At 40.4% G+C, this 21840-nt stretch overlaps 1 protein-coding gene across 1 annotated transcript in view; it reads right to left on the reverse strand.

Annotated features, from left to right (window-relative positions):
• Positions 1-21840, reverse strand: part of APCDD1L (APC down-regulated 1 like) — a 51746-nt gene that overhangs the window by 10080 nt on the left and 19826 nt on the right. Inside the window, exons 2-3 of the mRNA XM_060772045.2 lie at positions 5253-5427; positions 3460-4018 (exon numbers count right to left, since the gene is read on the reverse strand). Coding sequence (XP_060628028.2) covers positions 3460-4018; positions 5253-5427 — 734 coding nt within the window. The remainder of the gene's footprint in view (positions 1-3459; positions 4019-5252; positions 5428-21840) is intronic.

Consider the following 21840-nt stretch of genomic DNA (forward strand, 5'->3'; position numbering starts at 1 on the left):
GGTGCATTCAAGGGGCTTCAAGAGTTTCAGACCAGGGTCTTTCTCAGTCCACTTTGGAAATGCCGTGGATTTACCCTGGAGCCTCCTGCTGATAAATAGAGTACTGTATAACTAAACTACCAGTCTTTCCCTAAAGGCTGGTGGTGATCAAAAACAATGACTAGCTATGAAATGATGCCAAAATTTGCAAATTTCCTCCTCGTATCCAAAAATCTCACACACGTTCACTTAAACGAAGCACTTTCGAAGGATCCAAATGACAGTGTCTAACTTTCCCCAGGCAGTGATATCATCTGTGTAGGACTGCTAGCTGATTCATTGCAACAGTACAGTTAAGTCACTATTTCACACACCTCAGCGTGGTTTTAAATTAATTTTAGAAAGCATTCAATGTTTACCATCTGGTTTTGCTCATACATACATGGATTTGGCACCAAAAAACTCTGCTTTAATGCCACAATGAGCGTATATTTTGGAGGGTGAGTTTGGATGGATGTGTGTTCATTCATTCATTCTCTTTTTCTAGAACTCCAGTGGTTGCAATATTGTAAAGGGAAAACCTGCCCCTTGACTTCTTTCTCTTCCTAACTGGTAACAAGTCATGCACATTTTTCTGCTATTGTTCACAGGCCTATCATGGAGTGCAATCATATTTCTAAATTGATTAGCTATGGTTTTGATAAAAATACACTCTGGGAAAGAAACCAAGCTCTTGTCCAAAAAAACCAAAACCCCAACAACAAAAAACAAAACAAAACAAAGACCTCATATTTCAGCTGAAACATTCGAGTTTCTGTCTATCCTAAATCTGCTACTGATAATTACATTCAGGGTCATTTCCTTTGATAATAGCATTCTGCTGAAGGATAATAGTATTTTGGATATCCTTTATTGCTCTTGTTTTTTATATGGAGGACTAGAATTAAAATATATAAAAATATGAAGTATCTGCCAGACAGAGCATTAGATAAATAATAGCGTCCACTCTTCCCATCCCCCACCTTGTATTGTTGTCATATGGTACATCTATATCTCACGGTTCTGAAAATGTCTGCAGTATTTTCTCCTGCTCTGTTGGGACACCAAGAATGGGCATATCCACACTAAGCTTGTTGAGAAGAGTGGGCTTCTACACCAACAATATTTTCATTTAGAAAAAACCATAGCAAATTCAACATTTTAGGCTTGGAAAAAAATCTGTTTTCTTTCTGGCATCTTATTAATCTAGAAGATAAATGTATTTATCATAAGATATGGGGGAAGGTTTTAGCACAGCAAGTTAATCACCAGCTATATCTTGCCAACCGAAAGGTTGACAGTTCGAAGCCTGGGTCAGGGTGGGCTCCTGGCCTTTAACCCAGCTTCTGCCTACCTAGCAGTTTTGAAAACAGCTGTGTGAGTAGATAAATAGGTACCGTTTAATCAGGGAGATATTTAAGGCACTTATAAGGAAATGCCAGAAAAATGTTGTTGCTTTGATCAAGAAGAAGGTTTATGAACAAAACATTTTTCACAGGGAAAGTGGAGTGACAGCACGCCCCGTGGCCAGAACCAAGCACAGCATCCAAGATGCCGAAGATGGGAAAAGCCTATATATGTGTACAGTTGTCTGTCTTGTCAGTGTATAATGGTATTGAATGTTTGCCGTATATGTGTTCTGTGATCTGCCCCGAGTTCCCTTCGAGGTGAGAAGGGAGGGACTCAGAGTGGCTATGGGTGTGTCAGAGTTGTTCCATTCAGAGAGGAAAGTGTCAGTGCTGCCTTAGTGGGCCATTCGCCCCTGGCTGCCTCCACATTTCCATGCAGACATTCAAAAAGATCAGAGGCAGCACTGCAGCAGAGGGTTTTCTCACCTTTGATTACTGTACTTAGAGAAGAGGGTGGTTAAGTTTTTTTTTTTTTTAATGATTATAAGCATTGAGATACAATACTTTGATGCAGGCTTTCTGGGTTGAATTTTTGAGTGAAATTTGTAGACGTGTACATGAATATATACAATAGGCTCTTTGCTTAGTGCCAGTTTGGAAGGACTGATCAATGCATTCAGCTTAATCATGAGATGGGTTCTACTGCCTTGGAATGCAGCCAAGACTTTTTGGAGACACGTGAAAGACTCGATGTGCTTAGCTTACTAGAAGGAGTGCTGGAAAATTAGAATTTAGTGAAACTGGCAGCTTGCAGTCTAAAATATTACCATCTCAACAAGTTAATATCACATGATTGTTCTGTGTGGGAAAATATAGAAAAAAGGAAAGCAAAATGATAGCTGAGGGGATGTTTTGTATTTGGACTGCAATACAATATATATATATGTTTTCTAGAAAACGACCATTCTAAGGTAGATAACCTGTAGACCCAAGGATAGCTGAGACATAACCTAAAAGGAGGAAGCTGTCTCTCTGGTCATTTTGAGAGTTTCCAATATTGCCAAATTAATCAGTCACCACAAGAGTTTAACCCATTGCACCCCCAATGTGCAGTGGGTTAAACACTAGTGCTGGCTGAACTGCTGACTGGAAGGTCAGCGGTTTGAATCCAGGGAGCAGAGTGAGCTCCAGTCTGTCAGTTCCAGCTTCCCATGCAGGGACATAGGAGAAGCCTTCTACAGGATGGTAAAACATTCGGGCATCCTCTGGGCAACATCCTTGCAGACAGCCAATTCTCTCACACCAGACGCAACTTGCAGTTTCTCAAGTCACTCCTGACATGGAAAAAAACTGTTCTGGAAAATATGACATGCTGGGAGTGTACCTTCCCTTCCCTCAACAGAATCCTGTTTCCAGAGGTTTGTTGGAAGGGCAGAGCTGCAGGGAAACAAGACATTACCCATGTTTCCTAGAGTTGTGGATTTGGGTAGTTGTTCAGAGCAGATGTCCTAATTCTAGTCCTCCAGTTGTTGTGGATCCCAGAAGCCTCTACTGTTTTGGCTAATGACCAGGGGTTCTGGAAACTTAAGTCCAAAATACCTGGAAAGACCAGTTTGAGAACCACTGGCCCAGAGGGTACAGAGGTGAGGGGATGCAAGCTACTGCAGCTTCCAACAAACCCACAGGGAATTGTATCTTCCTTTTATACATCCAAAACTGTGGTGGAAAAAAAGCAGTCAAAGAGCAAAATGGCATATGCTAAAAGTAGTTTCATCGATTCTGCACACATCAGTGGTTTCAAATAAAAAGAGATTTCTGGAGTCAGCATTCAAAATTAGTTCCTTTCAGGATATTAAGTTCTCACTATTTATTTATTTATTTATTTATTTATTTATTTATTTGCAGTATTTATCAAAAAAATCAAAATCCTTAATTTTGGTACCAAAACCTGCCTTAATTTACACATGACATTGATATTATATACAATTATATATGGTAACTGAAAGATTTCAGGGCTAATCAGATTTTAACTGGCAGTAAATCAGACCATGCTAGCAGACAGAGCCCCATTTTCAATAAGCTATACTCTTACCATGGCATTCTGGAGGGGACGCTGGTATCCTGTGGGCCGATAATGGAGTCTTTCTGACCACTCAGTATGGATGTCCCCGAGATACAGTTCTTCCACCTCTCCATTTCCCTGGTTCTGCTGGAGGAACAGTGGTGGCTGGTACTTTTCCACTCGCACAAGGCTAAGTTCGTGCATGGCAAAGCCAAGGCCTGAGGTGCAGTCTCGTCCTGCTTTAGCGCTCAGAAGCTCATACAGCGCTCCAGGAGCCCAGGTCCGCCCAGCTGGCAGGAACTCACTGCAATGCTCTCCTGAACTCTGGTTGATGCGGGCAACTGTTTCCCACATGGCCCTCTGGCTATGAAAGACAATGCCAACTTTGTGAAGGTGGTAATCTGCTTCCGTAGCTCCCCGAGTGATCCAGGAGGCTTGGCGGAGCCTGATTTTGCCTTTGATGACCAAGGAGTAGGTGGGGTCCTGGCAGGCAGGGTCACGGTAGTAGAACTGATATGCTTTGAAGAGGCGGTTGGGAAAAAACATGTATGACCGGGTGAGGAATTCAGGTCCTGGACGTACCTCGCATCTGAAAGCAAGGAGGAAATTTTTTGTTGCACCAATGTAGTACCAATGTGTGCTTGTCAGTTCAAGATCACATCAGGCCTTTAGATGTTTAGGCCAATACCTATGACTCAGGGACAGCCACTGGGAATGCCAATAATAATAATAATAATAATAATAATAATAATACACTAGACATCACGATTGTGGAAAATAAAAAGTTTCGATTATTGATGTCGCCATACTGGGCGACAGCGGCATTGACGAAAAACAACAGGAAAACCCTCAAGACCTCAAAATTGAACTGCAAAGGCTCTGGCGTAAACCAGTACAGGTGGTCCCAGTGGTGATTGGCGCAATGGGTGCTGTGTCAAAAGACCTCAGCAAGCATTTGGAAACAATTAACATTGACAAAATCATGATCTGTCAACTGCAAAAGGCCACCTGACTTGGATCTGTGCACATCATTTGAAAATACATCACCTAGTCCTAGACGCTTGGGAAGTGTTCAACTTAATGATTTTATGATATGAAATCCAGCATATAGATCTTGTTTGCTGTGACATACTGTGTTTTTGTGTCAGTAAAATAATAATAATAATACTTTATTTATATCCCGCCACCATCTCCCCAAAGGGACTTGAGGCGGCTTACAAAAAGCACTCAATATTGCAGCAACACACAAAATGCAACAAGGTATGTGGACATATAAATCAATAACAAAGTAAATTTACATGGCAATATTTGCATAAAACAACATACAAAACCCTATCGATTTAAAACACAACATAACGCAGATGTAAACAGGCCATGTACAATATCAGTCCCATAAAGTGCTAACGTGAATCAATCACTAGGCAATAAGCATTATCTATCTGGTATTACCTCAATTGATACTTTCAAATAATGGCTCTTACAGTCTCTGCTTATAAGTAATGTATCAACAATTCAGCAGACAAAAACCAGAAAGAAGGTCATTGTAAATGGAATGCGTACATCTTCCAACTCAGAACTGGCTGGATCAGTTGAGTCCCTTACCAATTTGGAGCGCGTTTTAGTCCAAATATAATTAAAAACTAAAGCGTTATTTGCTGCCCTTCAAATTGCTCTTCAACAGAAGAAAGAAGAGTTTTGCAACTATTGGTCAAAGCCAACACTTACAATTAAGCATGTAAGAACTGGTATTTCTTAAAGACCAGCAATTTCTTTGTACACTTGCAAGGATCCCTGCATATTGCTATTTGCATCAACCTTCTTACCCTGTTGAAACCCAATGACCATCCAACCGGGGAGGCAGAAGAGCTGAAATCCTAGCACCATCCTGAAGATGCCGCAATTGGTACTGGCACTGTGGCTCCCAATGCAATTTTACTGGTCCGTTCTGGTCCACCTGAGATGTGGGGACATCCCATAGCTTCTTTCCAGAGGCATATGCTGTAAAGAGAAATCAGATGTTTTTAATATGGTCACAGATGCTCTCAAGCATGAAAGTATTTCTATAGATCTTTAATGCACCAAATACTTTGCAAGTTTATAATCTTTGTCTTGGCTTTAGTAAAGGGATTTATAAGGTATACCAGCTATGTCCATTTTATAGTTCGGCACAGAGAAGAAGAAACTGCGGCTTGCCTGCAAAAGATACTGAAGGCTACAATATTTAATCGGCTTTTGAAATGCAGAACAAATTGCATTTCAAAAGCTGATTAAACCAAGTTTAATAACAACATTTACAAAGCTGCAGATGATACATGTCATCTTTTCTCTGACACAACTGATATGTCTAATGGCACCTATCACAACAAATGAGACATTATCTAAAACAACCAATTTATGTTTGATTTGCCTCCCATTTTAATGTCTCTTAGCTGTTTTGAACTACAGATCCTGGCATCCCTAACTGTGGATCATGCTAGCTGGGGATGATGGGAAGTGAAATCCAAAATATGTAGACAGACTCAGGATGGTGAAAGCAGTTCTAAAAATAATGGCAGCAAACCTGTATAGGAACAACATCAACAGCAACTACAACTACAACAAATGTATTCATGCAACATTTTGCCTACCCTCTTACATCAAGCCTGCCTCTTTCCAGCAACAGACATTCACAGTTTTGTTCATTCTGTGGGCCTTGGGCATACTTGTATTCTCACTGTGCAGAGCTTCCTTGTCCCAGTGATTTTACAGAAATTTGGCACATCCTTTGATCCTTTGTCCCAAAAGGAATATAGTTACAGTGGGAAGACAAAATGATGACACTGGCTGCATCTACACTGACCATTTAATGCAGTATGAGACTTACTTCAAACATCAGTGGCTAGACAATAATCTCCCACAGAAGTGTTCCCACATTAAGAAAGCCCTTAATGCTCAGTGCTCTGTGGTTTGTATCATCACTATCCAGGCCTCAAACTGGTTCCAGGATTTCCTATATAATCATCTGCACAGCGAAATCACTTTCTTCAATACCAGTTTGAAACTGACTTAAGTTGTCAGTGCAGATGTGAAATATTTCAGTTGAGCATTCAGAAATGTGGTTTATACCAGCACCAAATAATTTTCAAGTTTATCATCTTTCTCTTTGGTTTAGTGACTAAAAAGTATTGCATATAAAGCTTAAAAATGATTTTTTTCACTTGCAATCACAGAACTCTGGTTGAGAAACCCTTTCTTAGGCAGTCAAAGAAAAGGAATAGTCAAAGTTACCAAGTGAATACAAATATATATAAATATTATATATATCATATGTAATACAGATCATCCCTTATCTCGAATTCCAAAATCCAAAAATACTTCAGAATCTAAAGCTGTCCATATGGATGGTTGAAATACTGACACTTTTGCTTTCAGATTGCTCATTGTACACATACATTGTTTCATTCACAACATTTGGAAAGCATTTGTACAAAATTACCTTCAAGCTATGTGTATAAGTTGTATATGAAATATAAATGAGTTTCATATTTAGATTTGGGTCCCATCTTCAAGATACCTCCTTATGTACATATAATGAAGTATTCCAAAACCCACACTGGCTCTCTATAAATAAATATCAAGTACAGTAAAGTCTCACTTATCTGACATAAACAGGCCAGCAGAACGTCCGATAAACAAAAATGTTGGATAATACGGAGTCTCCTATTGTTACCGGTCCAACGCAGTGCTAGAGACACCTAGAATACTAAGAACACGGACTCAAAGGGTGAAGCTAAGGCAACACCTTGGGGCTAGAGTGGCCCAGCAGGAAGTGCCCGGATGCAGAAGAGGAGCGTGGAAATCACAAAGGGAAGAAGGGAGGATGCTTCCGCTTCTGGTCCTGCCTCTTCCCGCCCCCTCTCCTCCCTCCCTCCCTCCTCCTCTTCCTCCTCTTGCCTTTTTCACTTATTGGAAATGGAGAGAGAGTTGGAGAGCGCTCCTTTAATTGAATGGGAAATGCTGGAGGAAGAGAGAGGCATCGGATAAGAGCGTCGGATAAGATGGAATGTCAGATAAGCGAAGGTTGGATAAGTGAGGCTCTACTGTATCATGTATCTCAGTATATGTTATGAAATAAAGCTTTTGAATTAAGAAAAATTCTGCATTAGGCAGAATGGATGTATTAAAGAGTCAATGTATATAAGAACCACTTGAAAAGTGTCCAGAAAACTCCAGCTTGCATTCATTTCTGGGTCTCCCCTAGCTCTACCTCAAACCAGTTCTCCTCTCCCTCCACAATGTTACTACTGAGGGGCAACAGGGAAATAGCAACACAGGGAATGTTAAAGGTTTCCTGTTGCCCTTTTATAAGGACAGTAATCTTGTCACTTACCTCATTTCCCATAGCAGCGGATGTTATTGGCTTAGGCAATGGGAAAACATGTAGCCAGATGAAGTTACATATATCAGTCATTTCAAAATTCAACCTGAATTCTGTAGGTGCTTTTCAGTGGAGGAGATATACCCCAAGCCTTAAACGCCTTAGGACTTTCCCCCCGGAAAATCTGGCAAGCCTTCATATCATGGCTTTTGGCCATTCGAGCTAACCTCCACTTCCATTTTGTTTTCAAAAGCCTCAAGAGAGAATCAATGTGGAATACACAGTAATGGCCTTAAACTAGAGGGAGAATGATGACGTCCCTCTTTGCTTATAAATCTTGTAGGGTGGTCTGCCCTGCAGCTTGTAAAGCATTCTCTTCAATCTTCAATGTGCCACCACATTGGAATAATATAAAATGAGGCATAATAACAGCTAGATCTTGAGAATATTCTCCTCCTTAATGATGAGATTTCTTTATACTATGTACAACCTTTCACTGAGGACTTCTGGCCAATTTGGTGTCCTCTAAAAATGTTGGACAACACAAACCGCCTTGAGTCACCGATAAGGCTGAGAAAGGTGGTATACAAGTATTGTAAATGAATAGTAAATAATAAATAATAGGAGCAATAACTGAGTGAGTCTAGATCAGTGGTTCTCAACCTGTGGGTCCCCAGGTGTTTTGGCCGACAACTCCCAGAAATCCCAGCCAGCTTACCAGCTGTTAGGATTTCTGGGAGTTGAAGGCCAAAACATCTGGGGACCCACAGGTTGAGAACCACTGATGTAGAGAGTGAATTGAAGGAGGTTATTTCGAGAGATCACAGTATAGTTTTGCTTGATATTATTTGTTTCCAATTGAATGCAAAGTGGTGACCAATGCCAGACAGGAAAAGAGAGCTTCCACCACAGGACAGAAGGTTCTCAGATTTCCCATCTTCAGTTGTTGAATTCCCTACAGTAAGTTACTTGTGGTAGTTCAGTTTTCCTTAGACTAATACAGCCATGAGATCTGCAAGTATCACAACATTACCTACCACAATGTTACCTACCATATTGCACATAGCATTTTCTGCCTTAAGGTTCATCGATACTGAAGAATTAATGCAGCCTGACACCAATTTAACTGTCATGACTCACTGTATGGAGGCGAAAAAGTAACTTTTTAAACTCTGAGATGAAATGTTGTGTTTTTGCAAGATTATGTCATGATTCTAGATAAAGCTGGGTGGACTTAAGGCTGTCCAGATATGGTTGGTCTACAATTCCCCAACATCCCACATCGTTGACTATGCTGGGTAGAGCTGATGGGAAGTGCAGTCCAACAACATCTGGAGGGCTACATGGTTTCCATTCTTACTCTAGATTTTGGTTAATACTGGGATGTTGCTACCATGTCGGAATTCAATCTGACCATGGTTTGGTGTTTCCTTTTCCATTACAATTCATAATCCCACCCCCACCCCATATATTGCAAAGAACCATGCAGAATACTCACTGCAGGATACCTGATTGCATCTTTCCCCACCTGAAAGACCTGGCTTCAGAAGTTAATCATGTCTCCCCTTGACACTGATGCTGTTCTCTCTAGGTTTATCTGGGGCTCCTGGTAGGCTACAACCCAGCAATCGGCAGTGAGCATTTCCAACCCACCTGCCATTGTAAATTACCTACAACACAGTGTCATTCCAAGTCATTGCCCACCAGAGAGTAATTTTTCACATTGCAATGTCAGGGGTACTGCAATGTGATTTGCAGCTGCCTAACAATTTGGCCTAACGAATGCCTAAGTGTTTGCATTAGCCCTAAATAGACCATAAATCTATGCAAAAACATTCCTTTATTTATGAGTAAAATAACATCTCCCTACAAACTGTTTAAAAATGAATAAGAATATACGGCATTAAGGGACCAGAATGTCTTAGTGTTTACATCAGCACAAACACACTTTAATCAGTGCAGTTGTTCCAGATGTCTACTGATAATGGCTTAGCAATCAACTACGTGCATGCAAAATATATTCAAACCAATGTGCGGTAATTATTATGTCTCCTTATGTCTGCACTGATGTTACAGATACTTTGCCAAGCTAATTGCTATGTCTGAAACATCAAAAAGATGGGAGAAAGGGACTTTCCTTCTCCTTTGGATCCAATATAAGACCTTGCACAGACATGCATAAAATAAAATTCTGATCAGTAAGATACTTCGAGAATTATACATTTCACAGGGCCAACCCTGGCTGACTCAGATGACAGGAAATGCTCACAAGCATTTCAACCTGTCAGAGAATAGAGGTTTTCAGTTCAACTTCTCACAGGCCTCATCTACACTGCCATATAATTCAGTTCAAGTGCATTATATGACAGTGTAGACTCATATAAAACAGTTGCAGTTGAACTGCATTACGAAACAGCATTATATGGCAGTGTAGATGGGGCCAGAGACAAAAATGTCTGCTAGGATGTGACAGAAAGACAGAAGTAGTTTTGTGAAGAACATGGCTTGAGATGTAGACATTCATGTACATATAGACTTAGCTATGGTGGTCCATGCCTTAGTTACATCCCACTTAGATTATTGTAATGGACTCTATATGGGGCTGCTCCTGAAGAGTGCCCGGAAACTTCAATTCATTCGAAGAGGTGTAGCCAGGTTTCTTAACAGGTGCTGGACCCAGAGAGCGGACAACTCCTCTGCTACATCACCTGCCAATTCAAGGTGCTCATTTTGACCTTTAAAGCCCTAAATGGTTCAGGTCCAACTTACTTATCTAGCCACATCTCCTCATACCCACTGGCCTGCTCTTTAAGATCTTTTGATGAGGCCCTACTCTCACTTCCACCACCATCGCATTTTCTGTGGCCACCCTGATCCTGTGGAACACACTCCCAAAAGAAATTAAAACATCTCCTTCCCTTTCTTCTTTCAAGAACCAATTAAAAATTTCCTGTTTAAACAAGGCCTTTAGTGAAGGAAACTAAGCTGGAGTGATAAGAAACACCATAATGTTATGGATTGGAACAAAGTGCAATATAATCCGACAGGATGCCACAAGAATGTGAATATATATTATTGTTGTTTTAAACTGCTTATTTTATGATGTTTTATGCTTATTGATCTATTTAGATTGTTGTTTACATTATTTTAATATGCTGTAAGCCGCTTTGGGTCCTGCAAGGGAGAAAAGCGGGATATAAATAAAGATATTATTATTATTATTATTATTATTATTATTATTATTATTTTACTGACACAAAAACACAGTATGTCAAACAAGATATAAATGCTGCATTTCGTATCACAAAATCACAAGACGAACACTTCCCAAGCATCTAGGACTGTGTGATGTATTTTCGAACGATGTGCGCAGATCCAAGTAAGGTGGCCTTTTGCAATTGACAGATTGTGATTTTGTCAATGTTTATTGTTTCCAAATGCTGGCTGAGATCTTTTGGCACGGCACCCAGTGTGCCGATGAACACTGGGACCACCTGTACTGGTTTATGCCAGAGACTTTGCAGTTCTGTATTATTATTATTATTATTATTATTATTATTATTATTATTATTAACAGTACCACTATACTTGTATCAAACAAATGAGAATCCTGCTTATTATAACTTTGACGTCAAATCAAGTGAAGAGACCTGGAAACCTTAAGGAACCAATCCTAGCCAGCAAGAAGGAGGAAGTTTTCAATGCTAAAATACACTTAGGACCCTTCCACACAGCCTTATACCCCAGAATATCAAAGCATATAATCCATAATATCTGCTTTGAACTAGGTTACCTGAGTCCACACTGCCATATATTCCAGTTCAAAGCAGATAATGTGAGATTTTATACACCTTTGTGGATGGGGCCTTAGTGATCAGAAATAGGGACAAAAAACCATCAAATCAGAAAGTTTCATAAGCCAGAACTTTATTTAAAAATCTCTAATCCAAATCATTGTTGTGCGGAAAATAGCAATTTGAAAACATCCGAGAAAACTATTGCAATGATATTTCCAGACTTCACCACATGAGGGCACATTCAAATGAAGTAGCAGTAAGAACAAAAAATGACATGGAAAGGCTACATTGACACAATAGTTAATAAAAACATCAAAGATGAGTAGGAAACAAACGAGAAAGATCAGCTCTGAATGAATAAGCTCACAACTTAATTGTGCCTCTGAAGTTAAATGCTTTTTGAATGTTGAGCTTCTGCAGAATTATTCCTGTCGATTCTTTTTGGAGTCAATTCCAGCCCTTACTGAAATTGCTATGACAGTTATGGCATCTTAAAGACTCAGAAGTTTTACTTGGCACAAGCTTTTCTGGACTTCAGATGAAATGGGCTGGAGTTCACATGCTAATGCCAACTTAAACTTGTTAATCTTCAAAGTGGCGCAAGATTTTGTTCTTGCTTTATAAGACAAACACCACTATCCCCGTGCTTAGAGTCCTGCCTAGCTCTTCCTTATAAGAGTTCTACAAAACTTATGTTGTCATACAAAACATAAACAAAAGTAGAAAACTAAATTGGAACTCTAGTACCTTTTCTAATATAAAAAGGTCTTGATTCAGCCATATATCTTGTGCATTAGCCCTAAGGCAATGGGGCAAATAACAAGCTTACAAAAAGGGTGTTAAAATCAAGAAATAATCACTTTAAAAACAATGGCTAGAATCCTATTCGTGACATATGTCTGAAAAAAAATACTCACATCTGTGGGAATTAGAATTGGGCAGTTCCATAACATCAGTATTCAATAAAGAACTGACTACTGTGTTGCATTGCCACATAAGGAGCCTAACTAAGTGACAGATTCAGAATGGGACTGTTGCACATCAGGACACTATCTAGGGCCCATCCAGACATGACCTGTATCCCAGGAGCTCCTGCAGCAGACAGGAGGATGGCCAAACATCAACTCCTGTAAATGCAGAAGCAATAGCTACAAACGGCAAAAAATGCTAGATTTTTAGGTTTGGCAATATCCCAGTCCTGAGCCGAAAGTCTGCATCTTCGAATGTCTGTATGTCCCTACACTCGGAAATCATGATTGGTCTGTTCCTACAAACTGTTCCTGATTGGTCAGTTCCTACAAAGAAGGTGACAGTTGAGTAGAAGGCAAAAACTTTGTTTGCATGCCAGAAACTTCATGAAACATGTGGAGGGCATATTTTTTTCTGACCAGGACAAAGTTGTGGCCCCCTAGTCAATGTTGTACATCTTTTCACAATAAAAGCAATCAGGAACAGACATCTAAAACCCAGGAACAACACCCTGTCTGCACAGATGGCCCTACAGCCTATAAAACCCAGGAACTGAATTTATATAAGGATTCGCATCATCGCAAGTTCGCAACTTAAGTGTTTTTTTCTAAAAAAAACAAAAAACCAAAAACCAACAACATTTCCAGCAGAAGTATTGTGACAGCCATCTTGGGAGCTGCAAAATCCTGTAGTCCCCAAGCAGCAAGTGGGGAAGATGGAGGCAGAGATATCAGGATCAACAGGTCTGTATCTGGACATCTTAGGTCATGGGTTTTTTGCCCCAGACTAAAGCACACTGGCGGCACAGTGGATTAATGTGCTGAGCTGCTGAACTTGTTAACCAAAAGGTCGCAGGTTCGAATCTGGGGAGCGGTGTGAGCTCCTGCTGTCAGCCCCAGCTTCTGCCAACCTAGAAGTTCTAAAACATGCAAATGTGAGTAGATCAATAGGTACTGTTCCAGTGGGAAGGTAACAGTGCTCCATACAGTCATGCTGGCCACATGACCTTGGAGGTATCTACGGACAATGCCGGCTCTTTGGCTTAGAAATGGAGATGAGCACCAACCCCCAGAGTCAGACACGACTGGACTTAATGTCAGGGGAAAACCTTTACCTTTACTAAAGCATGCAATTTAGTGCTGTATAGAACTGTCCCTAGTCAGTTACATTTACACAGTCTTGCAATTACAAATGCCCCTTTGAAGGCAACCATAAGGCTGATGTGGCCCTTGGTGAAATGAGTTTGACACCCCTGATCTAGATGGTGTCCTGTCAAGACAGCTTTACAATTGTGAAACAGTTTCAACAACTAAGTATGCCTAAAGTTCTATAACATAGTGATAAAGGATTTCAAGCACTAAACGCTTATCTTTACTTCATCTATAAAGGGGTGCTTTGGTTGTGTGTTCCTGCATGGCAAGGGGTTGGACTGGATGACCTTTGTGGCTTCTTCCAATTCTATGATCAGTACAAATATGAAGTTGGAAAGAACAGCCTATCAGGGGGCAATAGTTAGGCTGTATCTATTATTTTTGATAGAGAAGGAGCAGGCAGGGAAAAGTTAAACAATAGCCTCTCTGTCCCAAATGTCCCCTTTCTAAAATTGTATTTCTTCAAAAGCAGAAAAACTGGGATGAGGCTCGCCTACATACATGTGCACCATGTATTTAGACCCAGAAATAACCCACAAACCATACTACCACAAGGAAGTATGGTCAGTAGTTAAGTACAGCTTCTCAGGCCATTGGTGGTGGATATGCTTATTTTCTTAGCTAACAAGGCTGTGCTTTTCTCAGTCCATATTCCACAAGATGGTTAGGATGGTTGTCTCGCAGCAGAGAGAGAGGGGTGAAACCGTGTGCCTTCTGGTGTGATGAAAATATACAGAACACTTTCTAAAGTGGCCATTTGGGTCTAGAGCCAGTGTAATAATAATAACCACATTACTTTTCAGTGTTAAGTGTTGAATGGGCAGTCATTTCTTAAAATGTCTGGCAGGAGGATAACGACAAAATAATGGCAGATCATAAGAAATAGGATGAATTCAGCTATAAATTGTGACTTGGACTGAATACATCTTTAATTCACAATGCAATCATAGGCATATCTAAGAAGACCTCAATCCCCTTGTGTTAAATAGGCCTTATGCCCGGCTATATGAGGCACTTCTAGGACTAAGGGTCCATCTGCACTGTAAAATGAATGCATTTCGATGTATGATCTCAACTAGGCTTGTGTGAGGATCTGTTTTAGCTGTTTTCCTTTGACCAATCGAGCTTCTTCAGCAAGGGCCCAACTGTCACAGATTGATGACTGTAATGGGACCATGTGGCAGCCGATGACGGCTCCTCCTCCACTTTTTGGGACCTGGGAGCCCTGTTTGTTGGCCAATTGGGATAGAAGAATGCTGTGACATAGTTTGGCTTAAAGGCTTCCCTTGGCTTGTCCCCTCTTTTTGAATTTCCTTTATTTTCTAGATTCTTTTAAATTGTGGGACTGACTGGGAGTTGGGAACATGCAGGATGGGTGGGGTGCGTGAATACACTTGGGGGCTTGGAGAGCCACCCTTTTAGCTTCTTTTTCTCTTTCCCTCCTCTCCTTCAGAACATACTTATAAAAGATTATAATAATTATTAATTATAGTAATCCCAACAAACAAAAAAAGTCTCATTCTCAGAAAACTACTAACATCTAGTTACCTCTCCTCTAGAGTAGAAAATAGAAACAGCTTTAAGGAAGTATTAAACCCAGAGCAGAAAAATGTGAGGTGAAAAAATGCACCACTCCAGACAGGCCCTGCAGTGCAAATCAAGAGAAAAAAGAAGGCTTTTTAAAGGAAGCCCAGAGAGATAGCGTCCAAGTTGGTTGTTCTTTCTTCCCTAGAAAGTGGGAAGCTTCCTTAAAATGCCTTGGAAAGCTGCATATAGGGAGAGAGCACAGCACCTGTCTCCTCTAGAGTAGAAAGAAACAGCTTTAACAAAGCATTAAATCTCGTCTCCTCTACAGACAGAAGGGAAAAGATCACAGAAGGAGTGGTATCTTAACTCAGATGCTTTTAATCCAGGCCTTCATGAAGGACAAACAGTGCCTAAAATGACGGGAATGGAGTCCTAGGAAGTCCGTCCATCCGTGTCCGTCCCCCCCTCCCCCAATAATGGGCTGGATAGGGTGCTTCCTTATAACCTCATTGCTGAAACCCAGGCTCCCTTGAAGATTAAAAGGGGAAACAGTCCCAGGAACAGAAAGGAGAGCCTTGTAAGTTCCCCATTGCTGCCAATGGGCCGGATCTAGCCATATTTTTCGGCTATGGGCCAAAAATGGCTATCCAACTACCCACCCATTTTCAGGGGGCATGTGAAAACAGATACCGGAGAGGGGGAGGTGGCCAGCAGAAACAGATAGAGGTTGAGCTGAAATGCAGAAGTCTAAAGGGAACTATTTGTTCTTTACAACTTTTCATCTTGCAGTGTCATAGACTGCCTACATTACAGTTAAGTTCTGTGTGGCATCTGAACAAAATGATGCTAGGGGACCTTAATGTCTCATCTTGAGAGTTTAGAAAAAGACCTTCAAAAGAAAGCAAGAGATCTTGTCCAGAACTTAAATTATATGTATGGCCTTCAAAGCTATGGAAGACATTAGTTAATCTGGCATAAGCCAGGATGGAAAACTCTTTATTAGTGGCTGTTGTGGTATCTTATAACAGTGATACATAAGCACTGTTTTTCATCTTGCTATGAAGTTTTCTAAATAGTGAAACTATTAAATCCGATTGCCAAAAGTATTTCCAATGTCTAAATAATTAGTACTGATGTTAGAAGCAAAAAGACCACCTACCACATAACAGTGAAATAAATTAAGGCCTGAGCAACACGACACAGGGGTGCTGGCAGGACTTAAAGGCACTGCCAGTGGAATTATTAAAGGGCAGGAGAGGTTTTTGTTACAAGTAAGATAAAAGCAGCACAGGCTGGCTTTCTAAGAAGAGTGTGGTATGGGAATGTCAGAAACCAATAAATATTCAAAGGGTATAATCATGCAAGGAGTGGGAATATTTACAGGGTGAAAAGAAAGGGACTGTTTCAGAACTAAGAAAGGCAATGCACTGTCTGCATAGCATGGAGAATAATCACAACCGTGTCGTGCGGACTGCAGAGAAAGCTCTTGAGAGAATTTGATTCCATCGGTACATTTCAGAGCAGAATGCAAAACCACACAATATGTATAAGGGGGAATAAACAAGTAAGCGGTGCATGTCTACAAAAAATAAAATTGCCTTGTTTTGCTACATCCATGGGCACCTGATGAACCAACCTGGACACAGCATATTATTTGAGAACACAGAAATGCTGGACCACTCTCACAACCACCATGTCAGACTACACCGAGAAGCCATTGAAATCCACAAGCATGTGGACAATTTCAACAGAAAGGAAGAAACCATGAAAATGAACAGAATCTGGCTGCCAGTATTAAAAAAACTCTAAAATTACAACAGCAAAACAACAGAGAGTAAACAAATCACTCTCAACAAAAGATTCCCCCCAGGTACTTCCAAGCCATTAAATGCTAATCAAGGTGGTCAGTTGAAACATTCACACCTAGCTGCAGCAGACAAAAGTCTTTTGTCCCACCCTGGTCATTCCACAGATATATAAACCCATTTTCCTACTTCCAACAGACCTCACTACTTCTGAGGATGCTTGCCATAGATGCAGGCGAAACGTCAGGAGAAAATGCCTCTAGAAGATGGCTATATAGCCCGGAAAAACCTACAACAACCCAGTGATTCCGGCCATGAAAGCCTTCGACAATTATTATTATTATTATTATTATTATTATTATTATTATTATTATTATTTGTTTCTGTTATTTATTTGAATTGTGAATGAAAAATATGTCATTTTCTTTTCAGAAACATGTGATTTATTACATTGTAAATTCTCACATGTGAGCCAGCATGGTATCATCATTTGAATGTTGGACTAAAACTCTCAAGAACAGGATTCGAGTCACAATGCAGTCACTGAAATCGACTGGGGGCCCTTCCACACAGCTCTACATCCCAGAATATCAAGGCAGAAAATCCCACAATATCTGCTTTGAAGTGGGTTATCTGAGTCCACACTCAGATAACTTGGGATTTTCTACTTTTATATTCTGGGCTGTGTGGAAGGACCCTGGGTGACTTCAGACAAGTTACGCTTTTTCCATCTTAGAATAAATCTTACCAAGAAACCCCACTGATAGCTTCGTTTAATGGTTGCCACATGTCAGAAATGACTTGAAGACACACAATAACAAGTTACCGTATAGTCCTCAGTATTTCAAACAGTTGAAAACGTGGTAATAACAATACGTTTTGGTAATAAAATGTACCTATCAACTGGCTAACAAGATATACAGGCAATTATGAAGCAAATGATGAAGTGATCATCTATTTATTTACTGTCCTTTTGCCATTTGATTTGCATGCCTATTGATTCAAAAATGAGGTCTGGATATTTGAAGTTATAGACAACTCAAACGTTTCTGCCCAATGCTTCCATTAATGTGTTTCAAGATTGCCCCGGGGATATGCATGACACAATAGGAAAATATGAGAAAAGGGACATGTTTCAATTTAAAAAGGACTTTTTTTCACTGTCAACATGCATTAGATGCTTTCATGGCAGAAGGCACCTCAAAAGGAAAAACATACATTCGGAAAGCTATTAAAGTGAGACGTGCCACAGCACTAGTGACACGAACCAAAATAAAGGAAAAGGGGAGGCATGTTTAATTTTGACTCTCAATTGGCTAAAGGCGGGGGGGGGGGGGGGGGGAGGATGCATGTTCAGTCAGAGCAAAAAACTGGCATTCTTTCAAAATGCAGGGACTTTTTGAGGAGAGAGGGAGTGTTTCTTAGGGTGTGGTTTCTAGATAGTCTGAAATTTCAGCCTACTGTTTTGCCTGCCAGCGTGGGCCAACGTTTTGATGCATTCCAGTTCCCTTGAATGCCGCCGACAGATGCTCAAATTAAAGCTGACGTTCAAGCTGCCCCCTGCATAATCTAATAACAGAGCTTGTGCTCCTTGAAATTAGAACAAAGTTTAGAACTTCCTCGCCACAAATACAGGCTGTCATTTAGATTTTTCATTTGTCTTATCCAGGTGGCCTAATTTGCTTGGGATTGGGGTTTTTTTCCTGAGAAGGGAGGGAGGCCAAGTTTAGTATTTTAACTGCAAAACATAAGGTCCATTTCACAGAAAAGAAAATAGCAATGAGAACTAGACACCCAAAGCAAAATTGCCAGAGTTCGACATCAACATTTCATGTGCACTGAAAACAGAATTTCTGAAGGGGCTGTTTCACACTGCATAATCATAGCGCGGTGATTCCACTTTAACTACTAACAGCAACATCCTGTACAATCTTGGAATTTGTACACTGGACCCTCTGAATCCATGGGGTCTAGATCCTCGATTCCACCAACTGTGGATCATGACACCTCATATTAACAATGTGATGTGAACATGGGCACACTGAATGAAGAATGTGCATTCAATGTGTTGTTGAAGGCTTTCATGGTTGGAATCACTGGGTTGCTGTGAGTTTTCCGGGCTGTCTAGCCATGTTCCAGAAGCATTCTCTCCTGACGTTTCACCCACATCTATGACAGGCATCCTCAAAGGTTGTGAGGTTCATCTCACAATGTGCATTCATCTCGCTGCCATTTAATAATATGGGGAATAATCATCCATGCTTTTTGTATCCATGTAGAGTCCCAAAACCGAACTCTCATACATACAGTGAGCTCTCAGTAATGTGGTGATGCACTATTATTTATTGATTTATTTATTTATTTATAGTCCACCCTTTTCACCCCACAGGGGACTCAGGGCAGATTACAATGTACATATACATGGCAAACATTCAATGCCATAGACACACTGGACTGTATGGCTATGTTCCAGAAGCCAACAGACCTCACAACCTCTGAGGATGCCTGCCATAGATGCAGGCGAAACGTCAGGAGAGAATGCTTGTGGAACATGGCCACACAGCCTGGAAAACTCACAACAACCCAGTGATTCCAGCCATGAAAGCATTCGACAATACATTCTTTTTAATTTTTAATTTAATTATATTTGCAAGACTGAGATACAATATAAACTCACATGGGAATTTTTTTTCCTTTTTAGAATCTCCACTAAAGGCTCTTGGACCAATCTCCATTTTGGATACATATTCATGAGGAAAGGAATATTGATTTGTGAACCAGGTGAACTTACTGGAAAGCATAAGATTGACAAGTACAATGCCATTATAAAGTTCAAAAGAGCAGGTTACTGCTTTCATAGCGATGGGATTGTAAATTCACTATGGGCTTTAACCCAAACTTGAGGTAATCTCTCCAAGGTGCTGAAACCTTTCTTTGCAAACATCTTGGATTGATCCTTCAATGTTTCGGTCCAGAGTTTTTTTGGCTCCTGGTCACAATAGGTTTAAATAGTATTAATCTATTCTTTACATCGCTTTTAGAGTTTTAGAGTTTATAGGCCATTCATTAAGTTGTATTTTGATACTTTTTCTCAAAAACAAAACTTTGACTCTTAATGTCTTTCTACCAACGCATGATCTCAAACTGACACCTGTTAACCATGACTTCAGCTTAGATTTTGAGGTGTGGTTGCAATGACAAAATATATGCCAATTCAAGTTCCAATTTGTGCTGGTGGTCTGCCTTCAACCACCAGAAATAAGCATGTGTTGTTTTTATGGAACACACTTTGCCCAGCAAAATCACTGCTACAAATTAAATGCACCACTCATAGGGAAATACACCTCCGCTGGGATGCTGATTTGATTTGTAGAGTGCTAGGGCAGCCCTGCTGTGCCTCTGAATGACCCATTAGCCACTGGATTGTCCTGATAGTTAATGAATTAAGGCAGATTCATAAATGCATTTCCTCATCTATTAAATAAGAGCTACTGATTCTTATGGAGAAACCACCACTGATAACAAGCTGTTAGAAAGCTGCAACACATGCTTTGTTTTGGACTGAGTTTTCTTCTCTTTTTCTTTCTTTCCTCTTTAGTACGGGGAAATTTGCATAGCTATAATATCAGCCTATATGCTTTGTTCCTCACAAGCAATACATTGCAGGGTGCAGCTACACTGTAGAATTAATGCATTTTGCTACCACTTTAATTTCCATGGCACAATGCTATGGAATCATGGCAACTGTATTTTCACGAAGTGCTTACCCCAGGGGTTCTCAACCTGTGGTTCCCCAGATGTTTGGGCCTTCAATTCCCAGAAATCCTAACAGCTGGTAAACTGGCTGGAATTTCTGGGAGTGGTAGGCCCAAACACCTGGGGTCCACAAATTGCGAACCACTGGTTTAGGCTTTGCTGCCAAAGAATTCTGGTTCCTCACCAAACTATAACTATTATAGTTTGGTGGTGTCAAACTGCATTAATTCTACAGTGTAGATGCACCCTAAGAGTCACTGTCAGCCTCCATCCTGTTGTTTCTCAAGGGATAATAACTACACTGCCATATAATCCAGATTATCAAAGGAGATGATCCACATTATCTGCTTTGAACTGAATTATCTGAGTCTACACTGCCATATAATCCAGTTCAAAACAGATAATCTGGAATTTATAGGGCAGTGTAGAAGGGGCCTTAATCTGTATATATCAGAACTAAGATTCAGTTTGTTCCCCAATATCCATTCCACTACTGCAACACCAACATAAAACTTCTCCAGACTCCCTGGAATATATAGTAGATGGAGTTTCTCAAGTCACTCCTGACCCGATTAAAAAATAGTAGATATATTTTCCTCAGAAGGAAAAGACAACGGGAATTCAACCCTGTTCTTGAGAACAGAAACGTATCTATTTTTAAAGTCATCCCATGTTTTGACTTTTGGAAATTTTATTATTTATAGACTCAATAGAATCATAGAATCAGAGAGTTGGAAGAGACCTAGTGGGCCATCCAGTCCAACTCCCTGTCCTGCCAAGAAACAGGACAATCATATTTAAAGCACCCCCGACATATGGCCATCCAGCCTCTGTTTAAAAGACTCCATAGAATCAGCCTCCACCACACTCTGGGACAGAGAGTTCCACTGCTGAACAGCTCTCACAGTCAGAAAGTTCTTCCTAATGTTCAGGTGGAATCTTTAAAATGGATTTAAATATTTTCTCAAGGAATCTCTCCAGTGTGATTCTAAAGTCAACTTTTTCTGATAATGTTAGAGAACCTAGAGCAGTGGTTTCTCAACCCCAGA

Source organism: Anolis sagrei, chromosome 4, assembly GCF_037176765.1.
Source record: "Anolis sagrei isolate rAnoSag1 chromosome 4, rAnoSag1.mat, whole genome shotgun sequence".
In the NCBI taxonomy this organism is placed as follows: domain Eukaryota; kingdom Metazoa; phylum Chordata; class Lepidosauria; order Squamata; family Dactyloidae; genus Anolis; species Anolis sagrei.